General features: G+C 40.9%; 1 protein-coding gene across 1 annotated transcript in view; it reads right to left on the bottom strand.

Annotated features, from left to right (window-relative positions):
• Nucleotides 1–299: 299 nt before the first annotated feature.
• Nucleotides 300–12,937, bottom strand: part of htr2aa (5-hydroxytryptamine (serotonin) receptor 2A, genome duplicate a) — a 54,665-nt gene continuing 42,027 nt past the window's right edge. The window contains exon 3 of the mRNA XM_055059722.1: nucleotides 300–2,322. Within this exon, the coding sequence (XP_054915697.1) occupies nucleotides 1,460–2,322 (863 nt within the window). The 3' untranslated portion in view covers nucleotides 300–1,459. The remainder of the gene's footprint in view (nucleotides 2,323–12,937) is intronic.

Genomic DNA, 12,937 nt, shown 5'->3' with positions numbered 1-12,937 from the left:
CACATTTTAGAATCAATTTCATCAGTTTTCAAGGAAAAACTTGGAAGTTTTTAAGTTTGAAAAGTTGAAATTTTCTTTACTTTTGATACTGAAAAAAAATCCATGTTTGTTTTCCTTTTTTGGGGGAAAAACAGATTTTTTTTATTTTTTTTATGAATCTGAAAATTGTAGCTTTTTCTAGCAAATTTAAAAGCATAAACATTTTCTTGGCTTTTCTAAAAAAAAAAAATCTGAAATTAATTTCAACATTTCTGAGATTTTTTTTCCCAGTCAATTTTCAGTTTTGTGAACTTAAATTTCAGAGCTTTCTCTGGACGATTCCTGAGATCAATCTCAAAATTTCCCAGCTTGTTTTGGGTGGAAATTTACTCCTTTTTTCCTTTGTACAATGGCCCTGCTTCGCTGTCGTAGCCTCAGAAGATGATGTACAAAGTCCAACTCTGGACGCCGCATCCTGCAACAATGAGTCGTTTAATTCAGTCCACATTCACAGATTTTCACACAACAGTTTTAACATGTGGTAGCCGCCTATCGGAGCAACTGAACACAACTTGTTATGACTGAAACGACTCGAAATGTGCACCGATAGTGTGGTAAGAACACAATATGAGCTGTGACTTTTACAAGGGATACATCAACATTTAAACCCTCTTCATTTCCTGTTGTTAAATAATCTCATTTTGCAGTCTTCAACGCAACAATCATCTTCACGCTTGAAAATATAAACCTTTTAACGTTATTCACACAGTTTCAACAAAACAGAGGCAGAAAGTTTTGTTTTTCTTCTTCTTTTTTGGCAGCTTCAGCTGACCTTTGTGAGTGTTTTGAGTCAAGGTGTGCCAGCGCTTCCCTCTCTGACACCTTCGTTCCACAAAGTGGGAGCAAATCCAATATAATCCCCTCTGATCCACCCAGAGGTACAGTTTGATGGAAGGTGGGATGCCAGGCAGCTGGCAGAGTGAACGAGCTGCTGGGTTTACTGCAGGTGAGTGCCCAAGGGAAGAGAAATTATACAAAAATACTTTTTTTTTTCTTTTAGTAAAAGTGACATCTTTCGTTGTGGCCAGGTGGCTAAGAGTTAATTTCTTCCTTTAAGCAGAAGTTTGTATTTATAAATCAGCTAGATTTAAAATTTGAATTTTAAATCTGCAACTTTGGGAAATGAACTTTTACTTGAGTTGCTCCAGGTCTTGTGAATTGATCAAATGTTGCATTGATCTGAACTGTGCACTTGCAACTGAAGCTGTTCAGAACGTTTTTATAATGCAATAAGTGCCTTGTGCCATTTTGACTGATACAACAACATCTCAACTCTCTGCACTTTAAATTGGTAGGGACAGTCTCTGTACCTTCGCAAACACACACTTCACTCAAGAAGACCAAACAGATGTAGTACACGCCTTCATCTGATTGATGTGTGGTAAGCTACTTTTAACAAAGGGTTTGCTTTGATATTTCCTTACACAGTGCTCTCATCTTTGTCTCTTTGGCTTTTGCCCTGTTTGCACTTTTCCTTTTCCTTCCCCGGCAGGGAGAATTCCCTTCCTTCCGCCTCACCGTTCGTCGTTCCGTTGCGTAACCTCCCCATGTCGCCCAGGGGCAGCTGGGTGGAGTTGAAGGCCAGCGGCGGGATGGTGTTCACCAGTATGAGCTGGAGAGGCTTCTTCTCTGGCTGATACTGGCAGCGGATGTACCGCATGAAAGCTGTGCGGTACGTCTTGTTGAAAAGTGTGTAGACCAGCGGGTTGACGGCCGAAGACAAGTACCCGACCCAGACGAAGATGTTCAGCAGACCCTCCATGACCTCCGGGTGGCAAATGTTGTGGTGGCACACGACCATCAGCACATTGGTGATGAAGAACGGGCACCACATGACCACAAAGAGGAAAAACACAACTCCCAGCACCTTGGACGCCTTCTGCTCGTTGCTGATAGACTGCATGGTGCGTCGTCCGAACACTGACCCAGAGATGCTGCCCCGAGCGCCGCCGAGACCGCCGCCGCTTCCTCTCCCACTGGCCTCTCGGCTGATGGAGCGCCTGAAGAGTTTCTCGGAGGACAGGGAGCTCTGAGGGAAGAAGCTCAGCGTGAACGTGGTGCTCCATTTGGGTCGCGGGACGAGCTGGTCCAAGCAGAGCGTGGCTTCGTTCTGCAGGGCGTGGATGGTCAGGAAGTAGGTGACGATCATGATGGTTAGCGGAACGAAGAAGGCGATGAAGGAACCCACCAGAACAAAGTTGTCGTCTGTCAGCAGGCAGTTGCCGTTTTTAAAGACTTTGGAGTGGTCTCTGAGTCCCAGCACGGGAATCGGCATTGAGATGCCTGCAGAGAGGGAAGGAAGCAGAAGAAAATCTCAGAAAACTTCAATTGAAGCTGGAATACTCAGGTGGGAAAAGCAATGATTTTTGAACGAAAGTCTTGCGGAGTCGTGGCAGTTTTTGCACATGTCAAATTGGGGTGAAAGCAAGTGTGGAAGAAAGTTGCTCCAGTCAGATGAGACATAACTAGAAGCTGATGACCTAGTTTTCACAAAGTTACATTTGGCAGAAAACTAATTCCATGCATCAGGAAGGATGGATAAAAAGTTCGATGAATGGAGTTAAATGAACTGATGTGGAAGGGTGTGGATCGAATCATATTGATGAGTTCAAGAGGTCCATTCAAAGCACGGACCTAAATCTAACTGCTATGTAGCAAGACGTGAAAACAGATGTTCACTCTATCCAACCTGATTGAAACTGAGCTATTTCACAAAGACAGTGTTCTGAATGTGTAAGGCTGACACAGACAGACCCAAAAATACTTGCAGCTGTAAATGTGATCCTTTGCAAGCCTGCTATGAAAGACTGACAATTTTGCGGTGTTACAGTTTTTGACATCAACAGGATTAGGACTGAAGAATGTAAACTGAGCAATTGCCCCCCTGGTGGGTTCTCATTACCAGCTCCATGACAAAGAAAACGCCCGAGTGGAGAATAAAGGGAATGGAAGGATTTCGGGGTGGAGGCTGGAGATCATCAGTTCTGGCAGGCTAAAAATGGGACTCACTGCTGGGAACGAGTCGGTCAAAGACGGCTCACTTTCGGCATGTTTGGATGTCCAACAGGACACTGAATACTGTGGAGTTTTGTCGTCAGTATGAGCCCAAGAATCAAAGTCTGCAGGAAGCAATAACTGACAGTGAAATAATGCAGCACTTTTATGTGTAATTTGGAATCATAACGCAGAATGTCTCTGTCGTGGGAAATGGTTCAGAGTGAGTGGGAGGACAGCTTGTCATTTTTTCCACTGAAACGGATCGACCTTCGAGCATTTATTGTATGAAAAGGTGCAGTAATATGTTTGGGTTTTCTAAGCCCTGTGGCCTTTTATCAGATTCTGTTCATGTACCTCTCTCCATTTGCACATTTGCTGCCATTTTTGCCCTCATTCAGCTGTTTTATTAAGTTATTTGCCATCACTATGTTGTGTCAATGGACCTCTTATTGCCTTTTTCCATCTTTCTGAAATCACATTCAGCTGTTTTATTCCTACTGACTCCATTGTTTGTCGCTTTTCCAGTGTCTGGTTCGCTGTTTTGTCCCAACAGTAATGTAGATCCTCTCATCACGTTATTGTATTTCTACAGCACATGTAGTTGATCTGCACACTACATAAATTTGTCTATGGCTCTGTCTGAGAGGATGAAGCTCCTCCAAAGCTGCAATTTAAAAACTTCTGCCTCACAGAGCAGTGACTCCCCCACTCAGCTCCTCAAGACTAGCCAGCAGCAATTAGCAAACACCTGGTGGAACTTCAGCTGAGCTCAATAATACTTCTAAAAGCTTTGTTAAAGGTTTAATAGAGGAGCCATGTTGTGACGATTTCCGGAAGGCAGAGTTTCAGAAGGAGCAGAAGCTTCTTAAAGACACAGAAGCCATTTTTTAAAAGTCATATTTGCTGGAATTTATCCTTTTGATTGCAGCTGAAGTCAACATAGTTACTTCATCTTTGAAACTGTGCTATGTACGTGGAAAATACATAATACTGTCCCTTTAAGAAACGTTTCTATGTAAGAAAACCCAGCAGATTGCATCGAGTTGTTGACTCAATGCAGCAACCTATCATCACACCTTTCACTTTCACATGCTGACGGTTATATGATGCTGACATTATAATAGAATCATAATTTTCTGACTAATTTGGTAAACAATTACTTCACAACTTTGCGCCTTTAGACTGTAGAAGCCATTAAACCTTCATCTCCAGATAACTAAATTACTTTGTCTTGACAGCATGATGTCAGTCCCAAAATACATCATATCATCAAATATGATGTGATTATGGTCATATCATACAATACTGCAGATCTTCAGGTTGCACAAAATGTTTTTTATCGTCCCACCAAACGCATTGTGATACGAAAGAGTTCAGCAGCAACATCAAGAGTAAATTTAGCAAAGTTTTGCAAATGTTCTAAACAGCTACTTTTTGAGTTCCAGAGGAGTATTTATGATTTTCAGTCGCAAATGTGCTGCTCACCATCAACACTCTGGTGAACCAGTGTGTGTGTTACCACTGGCATTTTAGCAACAGAGTCCAGCCAAGATAATGGTAAACATCCCCGATTTAGCATTACTTTGTACTGCGGAGAGGCAACATTTGCAGATGTTTTTGATGAACTTATTTGTCTCAAACATGCACACACAGACAGCTTTAGAGAAATAATTATTCTGTTTGCTCTGTTTTTCTTCTTGTTTTAGTCTTAGTGTTTGACACTCGCCTGTAGGAGGGACAGCAGTCTGTCTCTAGTTCATGTCAGAGATGATTTAAGAAATGCCAGAAAAAGGTTTTAATGAGACAAGAAATCCTGCAAAACCTGCATGTTGACCAGCAATGATTGATGTCATTGGTAACAGTGACATCATTTATATACACGTTTTTTGATTCGTCAAAAACCCTTTCAGCGTATCTCACTGGAATCGTGAAAAAAAAACCTAAAGCTACTTTCTGTGTTTTCTGTCTTCCCCAAAGTCCCCTGGATGGTAAACCCTCCACTTAATATTCTCTGAGCACGGCGCACAAGACGGCAGAAAATCTGACAGAAGTGAAGGAGAAGATAAAAAGAGATCAAGTGGTAGGAGGAAGAGGAGGGAGAGTCACGAAGAAGACGAAGGGGAAGAGGATTTAGCAGCCTGAGAACTGATCAGGATGCACTCCATAGGCTAACATGTAATGGGAAAATGTCATTTTAAAAGTAGACCATTTGCAATGTTCTTTAGAACAATATATCTAATATTTTAGAAAAGCAGCAGTCTGCTTCAGCTAGGTGTGCTGTGACTCTGAGATGAGGAGCTGGAACAACATCTCAATTGAACCAGCAGTAAAAAGTATGCTCAATTATTTTAAAAATACTATAATTAGTTAATAAGCTCACCACAGAGCAAAAACCCCCCCCTCAAAACAAAAAAACTTCCATTTAATATAAAATGTGTTTTCTACACAAAAAATGGTTTTTGATACATTTGATAAAAGGCTGAATAAAACCAAGCAACAACCCCCCCAAAAAAATTCAGATTCCTTAATAATACATGTTCAACTGGTGAGTTGAAAAATGGCAGCTTTTGACAGATGAGTAATTTCATCTGGATTGACGGGGCGAAGAAGTGAATGACGAGAGAAAACCTGAGGCCGTTCATGTTTTTCTCACTTTTCCGTTAACGCATATTTTCTTTTGTCGGAAATCTGTAACATGAAGAGCCATTTAAAGAGAATCCTAGCTCCAGAGTAGATGCCAGCCAGCGCATGTGAAGTGGGAAAATGCTGTTTGTCATTGCTGCTTACGATGCCGATGGAATAAAAAGCAGAATCTTTGTCTGAGGTGCTTAATGGCCCGAACTGCGTCGCATTTTCATAAATACATGAACGTTGCATCGTGGTGTGTTTATGGTCACGGTAATAAAGCGCGGTGATATTTTGGCTGGACATTTGTCTTTACTTGGTCTCATGTGACGTTTCTACAAGCCCATGGACGCTGGAAGTTATTAGATGATCTATCAAAGAATGCAGCTGCTTAAAGAAACATAAAGGGGTTTTAAATATTACGCCTCAAGAACAACAGTTTTACAGAAGAAAGCAATATCAAGCCTGCACATATTTTCGAGCTGTAAAGTCCGTACAACACCGATGTGATGCACTTAGTGGTGTAAAAAGGTGACAAAGTGTTCCGGATCGTGGCTATCGCTTTAACTCGTTAGCATCATGACTAGAAATGACTAGAAATTATTTAGATGATGTGTTGCTTTTTGAGGTTTAACAGTCATCAGAGAGATTATGTTTGATTTTTCTTTGACATTATCTACAGGTCATTTCATGATGTAACAACAGGAGTAATTACTTTGAGTAAAAGTAATGACCACTTAGAATTTTTTCAGTGGCCAAAATGTACTTTTACATATCAAATGGTCTGCAAGTGGAATATTTACAGAGTTTCTCTGCTCCACTGTAACATGGACAGCCTTCAGTCCGTCATTATTGATTTCACCAGCGATAGAACGTCATGAGTGAATCATCTTCTTGGTCTTTTTTCCCAGTGTTTTTTCAGGGTGAGTACAGACACCGTAGGCACGAGATGATTCAAGCAGAGGAAATCCAGGGTTCAGCTCTGCCAGCCGCTGACGAAGCGGCGAGGCGATGATTCCTCTGAAGACAGAGAGAGAGCCTGAGGCGACATTCAGTTTAGCCAAAAGCTTCGGTTCCCCTGTGACATCTTGTACCTGCCGCTGTACGCTTCTTGTTGCTATGACAGCAGGCACGTTTTCTGGCCCATGTTGGTTGCTGTTCAACATGTAGTATTCTTTCTTTTCTGTATTCTCTATTCTTTTCATAGAACTTTACGACTGAGTGAAGATTTATATGGATATTTTTGCACTTAAAGGGACAATGTTATGCATTTTTCAGCCTCATGGTGTCATTTTGAGTAACTATGTCACCTTGTTATAAAAATGTAGTACAAATCAAACTTTGCAATTTGACGCCTTAAAATTGGACCTGTGTCTCTTTAAGAAGCTCCTGTTCTTTCTGACACTCTGCCTCCAGGAAGTCATCACAACAACTTTCCTGTGTCGAACGTTCAGCAACGTCTTGATGAACTCAGCACCACTTGTTTTCTGCCCCTGAATGGTTGCCATGGGAGAATAAAGGATTTCTCAAACATGAATAAAATATTTAAAGTGCTTCAGGAATGTTTTTCACAAATCAGCACATGACAGTACGATGTAAAGCTCAGCAATGTTGATTTTATGCAATACTGCCACTTTAAGAAGAAAAAGCATCATTCCACAAGGTGGGTAGGAATCGTTTCTCGCCGTTGCTGGGGAAAATCAATCTAACCTAATTTTAAAAAAAATATAGCTAACAGTTAATTAATGATTTAACAAGGGTGTAATTACTTTTCCATGTAAGGCCAGATTGTTTCCAGCGGCTTTTTTCCCCCCTTAATAATTGAAATCAACATGTAAAAAAGCACTCTGTAGTTTTGTCAGGTTATTCCTGTTTGATTACATAATCAAATGATCTGAAACATTTAATTGGGACATTGAGAAATAAACGTTTGCGTTTCTGACATTACTGTATGGGCGCTAATGCGTTGCGACGGCCCATATTTAAACTCCGGTAATCACCGGAGTCTTGCAATCAGAACCTAAACGTACCAAACTCATCCCATAGAGTTCATGTTAAACAGAAAAATATATCTTTCAAAATTGATTAAACGCTTCGGTTTTTACCTGATGATCTCTGATGAACGGGCCAAACGGTGCCGGAAAAGTGAATTCAAACAAACAAGGCAAAATAAAACCAAAAAAACAAAACATTTTCATCCTATAGCAGAATGTACAATAGAAACAGTGAACTACTTTGTGAAAGCAGTGTCTATTTTCTCATGTTTTTCTGTGAATCTCACCAACGTCATTAAATGTGAATTTAAAACCCATGAGACAATTATAGGATGAATTATCCGGTTCAGGCCTCATCTCAGTGTTATGACAAGAATATTTTAAGTAAACAATAAAAAGAGGGGTTTTTTTTGTTGTTTTTTTACCCACATGTAGCCATTATTTGTTATCAACACCCACACACAAACACACACACGCACGCACGCACGCACACACTGCCCTTTGTTTTCTCTCTCTCTTTATTAATGCCAACCTCCTGCTCTGTAACGTGTCTGTCCAGATGTGTGCGGAACATCACGGTCCGGTCACATCACAACCAGCAGCTGTGGTCAGATTACAGCGCTGAAATCCTGCTGCATTGTCCTGATTCCCAACACAAGGAGACACTTGGATCGCAAGTAGCTCCAAAAATGACAAATGCTCTTCTGATGACAAAGAGCCGCCACTCTGGGGGTTTTCATTCTTTCTTTTCATTTTTGCAAGATGTTGTTCCTACAGGAGCAAAGAGCTGGCAGCTTCTGATTCACTTTTCTAAGAAAAGCTGCTTAAAGAATACCGGCAGCAGAGTTGATTCTCTGTTCTGAGATGCAAAGGAAATGTGACTTTACTGCCTATGTTATTGTGGAAGTTACAGAAAAAATTTTAGAAAATTATGCAAAATGAATCATGGCATGTTGGTTTATGATCAGATAAACAGTTCCTTATTATGTTTGCTAAAAGACAACAATGTGAAGACAAATGAATATACACAAAATGTTTCTTCAGTAAATATAGAAAAATTAATCTTACATTAAATCCTATTTAATGTCTATTATTTCTTATATGTTAACTGTTCTATATTGTTTCATATAACATTCATGTCAGTGTCTTTTGCTCTGAAAAAGTTGTCTCTTTTGAATTTAATACAACAACCAATCAGAGCCAGGAGGAGGGGCTTAGTGCTGTGAATCATATTTATGCACTAGCTGCTATAGGTGGAGAAATTACTTACTGTTCCAGCAAAATTGCTTATCCGGCGTCACTAGTGCCTATGCTAACTAGCCTTAGCATTCATAACAGGCTGATGGGGAGAAAATGTATTGTGGCAGAGAGCAAGAGCGGAGGAAGGGAGCTGGTGAGCGGTGCGTACACGGGCTCGGTTGACAGCGCTAAGACCCGCCTCCTGCTTCTGATTGGTTGGTTCTAGTTCGCACTGGGAGAGGGCAGAGATGGATGTTTTCTGTCTCATGCAGTCACCATATAGTGACAGTCTGAACAAATGTGAACATGTTTTATTTTTTTAAAAGTTACCTGTTGCGGCTTTGAGATAAAGACAAAGTAAAGAGTGGGACCAACGAATAAAGAAGCTAAAAACCTTAAAATGTGTGAATACCTCTTATTTGAATTTATATCATTTTCTCCTTATATTTTGTATTATTGTGAGTCTGATATTGTAATTAACCTTTAGAAGAAGTTCAAAGTCCTGCCGTTCTCATTCAAAGTCCAGGATCGTTAAAATCTTGCACACTGAATGACAGATCGATGTCCAATAATCAGCGATTCCAGCCTTTCCTCTTGTAATAACTCATTATGCAGCTGAAGCCCCAGACTAAAGTGTCAGAGGGTTTTGAATTAAAACCTTAATTAAATAAAGATGGTATCAGATTGAGGCTGCCTTACATTATCGCCATCATTGCTCACCTGTCAGTCTTCATTAAATAGTTTTTATATATGAAAGGGGGAAAAATGGGCGTTAAATGTAAAACAGATGAAGTTATTTGACTCATTCAGATCCAATTTTTGATCTAACTCTGCCAGCTCTGCCGGAGCGAGGCCGGGGGTCTGTCAACGTGTTCAAGCCAGACGCAAACATCGACATTTTCCCATCATTATGGAAAATAATAACCATCTGTGTGTGAGTCGCAGCAGAAGGGGTGGGCTGAGCTTGAACACACACACAAGGACGTAAAGTGTGTTTCCGCTGGAAGGCAGACGGCTCGGTGTTGGGCCCGGTGGGAGTGCTGCGCTGGGCCGACCAGGAACTGGAAGCGGACCAGCTGATGAACCAGTCTGTTTGGGCTTCTGCAGCCTAATCCCCCTCCATACAGTAACACACACCCTGCTCTGCGTGTGCATATGTCGACCGCAGAGATCCCTGAGCTGGAGCAATATTTATTCATCAGACGACATACAAAACATTCTCATGAAACGACGAGCTATTTAGAAGTTTAAAGGGGCAGTACTGACTGTTTCCCAGGCACATTTAGTTCATGGTTTCATTTTGACATCCTGTAGTTTTCCTTCTACATCATGTTTTAAAGAACTTTGCTACAGTGGGAACTTTTATATGGATATTCTTGCACTTAAAGGGGCAGGGTTATGTATTTTTCCAATCTTGTTTTTTTCTTTTTTTTTTCTAGCAAAATCAAGTAACTATGTTAATGTCAGTTCTATAAAAATCATATATATTTATATATAATTTGTCAAACATGACTTAAAATAAATTTGACTTTATAATTTAACATCTTGAAATTGTGCCTCTGTCTCTTTAAGAAGCTCTTGCGATTTCTGAAACTCCGCCTTCAGGAAGTCGTCACGACGTGCCTCCTCTGTTAATCCTTTAACGTTTTTACTCTGAGAAGTAGCTCCCAGCTGATGCTCAGTACCACCAGGCTAATCGCTGAGGGCTAGTCTGAAGGAGCTGAGTGAGGGACTCCAGACTCTCAGTGCTGGAATCTCGGAAGCTTGAAAACTGCAGCTACCAGAAGGAGCTTCATCCTGGAAGGCGGAGCTATGTCCACCCAGGTATATTTGCACAGGCCAGTGGTTGCCGTGGAGATTGAAGACAAACTCAAGGCAACACTCCAGGTGTGTTTTTGATGAGGGGACATAATTATTATGCAATTAAGCTTAAAAAAGTTGATTTCACATAATACTGCCCCTTCAGAAATAAAATCTGGATTTTTTTTTACATACTTGATACGATTTTCAGAATATTAGCAGAATAAATATACAATTTGACCAAATAATTGCGATGAAACAATCGTTTGAATAAAAGACTTTGTCGAGTGATGAAGACACAATGTGACTCGGTGTTGTGTGCTTTTCTTTTACACATTTGTTTTGCTGCTGGTAGTTAGCGTTGTGCCCTCACAACAAAAAATACTGAACACATTTTTTCAGCATTTTTTAGCGTTTCCAAAACAAGCAAAAATCATTGTGGCTGATTTCAAAAATGACTTTTCTCTTTTACGTCAAGCAAGAAGCCAAAGGCTCTGCGGGACTTTTCGGTGAACATTAACATTTCTAATTCATGTAATTTATGCATTTTTAAAGAGGTTCTCTCTCTCTCTCTCACACACACACACACACACACACACACACACACACGCACACACACACACACACACACACACACACACACACACACACAAACACACACACACAACTGCGGGTGTTTTCATGCGAGAACATGTGATCGCGTGGTCACGATGTGTCCCATTGTTTATAGAGGCGTGCGTCAGTGCCAATGTTTGGGCCAAGCGGGTCAGAGCGAGACTCTGCTCCCCCCCGGGGAGACATTGGCAAGGCAGGGTTTGACATCCACAACACTCCCACGGAGGCTCTCTCCGTACAGCCTCCTCCTGACGAACCCAAGGAGACAGCGCAAGAGAGAGTCTGAAAGAAGAGCTCACCTCGGCTCGGCTCGGACCATGAGATGATCCCGCCGGGCCTGTGGGCGGCACTCAGGCCTGTTCAGGCTGGTGCAGACCTGCAGAGCGACCCTCAGCCTGGCATGGTGAAATTACATTATTCAGCAGGACCTCCTGTCGACTCGGCACAACTTTACAGCCGTTGCGTCGCACAGATCACAGGCTTTTTTTTATTAAAGTTTAACACCCTGAAGTAATCTTCCGATGCTCAGAAATAAAATGAAATAATTGCGATTAACTTGTATTTTTGTACACCGGTGTACATTGAGTCAGATTCACATATATGGTGTGATAAAACTGTAAAAGGAATTTCGCTTTGCATGTTTATGAAAGTTTATTTTTGAAAGAATTGACAATTATTTACAGGGTCAATAACAACAGAATTAATGAAAGAAGACAGTGGGAAGTGTCATGTAAAATGAATTATTTTTTATTTTTTTGTTTTATATCATGTTGCCATGTTATTCCCTAATCAAAAACATACCTGGAGTGTTGATTTGATTCTTTCATGCATGTTTGAAAAATCTTTTAATCGCCATGGCGGCCATTCAGTTGCGCAAAGCCTAATCGGACCTAGCTCCGCCTTCGAGAACAAAGCTCCTCCCTCAAGCTGCAGTGTCAATGCTTCCGATGTGCAGAGCAGCCCTCTGCTGTGACTCCCTCACTCAAGCTCCTTCAGACTAGCCAGCAGCAATTAGCAAACACCTGGAGGAACTGCACATTTGCATTATTACTACGATTTTTCAAAGTTTCTTTCACATTGGAATGACATTTACGTAAGATAAAATCATGTGGGGTTCCCCAGGGCTCTATATTCAGTCCACTGTTAGTCCATATTTATTTCTTTACCTCAGATTGCAGAGTGTTTACTATACTGATGTTAATGATGATACATAACTTTGTGTCACCACATGATCACAGCTGCTTACGCTCACGGTGTTATTGTGGTCTGCAGTGTTGGTGAATGGATGACTCAGCATTTCATCCATTCTAATGCAGAAGATAAAGAAGAAATGAGTAATCCTACGCCTGAATTTAATCTTCTTTGTTGGTATGAAACTATGAAGCTGAATATATCATTGTTTTCAGTTTCAGAACTTTCTTTGCTTTTCACTGTTGCAGTGACGTGATATTAATGTTCTATATTGGACAGGGCACGTTTTTTTAGGAATCCACAGAAACAATCACCTATAAAAGGAAGTTAATGGACTTGTTTCGCACCGTGGCATGAAAACAGTATTTTTGTCTCATCAAAGACAAAATAAAACACAAAAGAAGAAAATGAGCTAACCCCCCCCAAACTACAGTATA

This window comes from Poeciliopsis prolifica, unplaced genomic scaffold (assembly GCF_027474105.1).
Source record: "Poeciliopsis prolifica strain line A6 unplaced genomic scaffold, Auburn_PproV2 SCAFFOLD056, whole genome shotgun sequence".
Lineage (NCBI taxonomy): Eukaryota > Metazoa > Chordata > Actinopteri > Cyprinodontiformes > Poeciliidae > Poeciliopsis > Poeciliopsis prolifica.
Note: the sequence above shows the minus strand (reverse complement) of the source record. Positions and strands in the feature narration are given on the sequence as shown.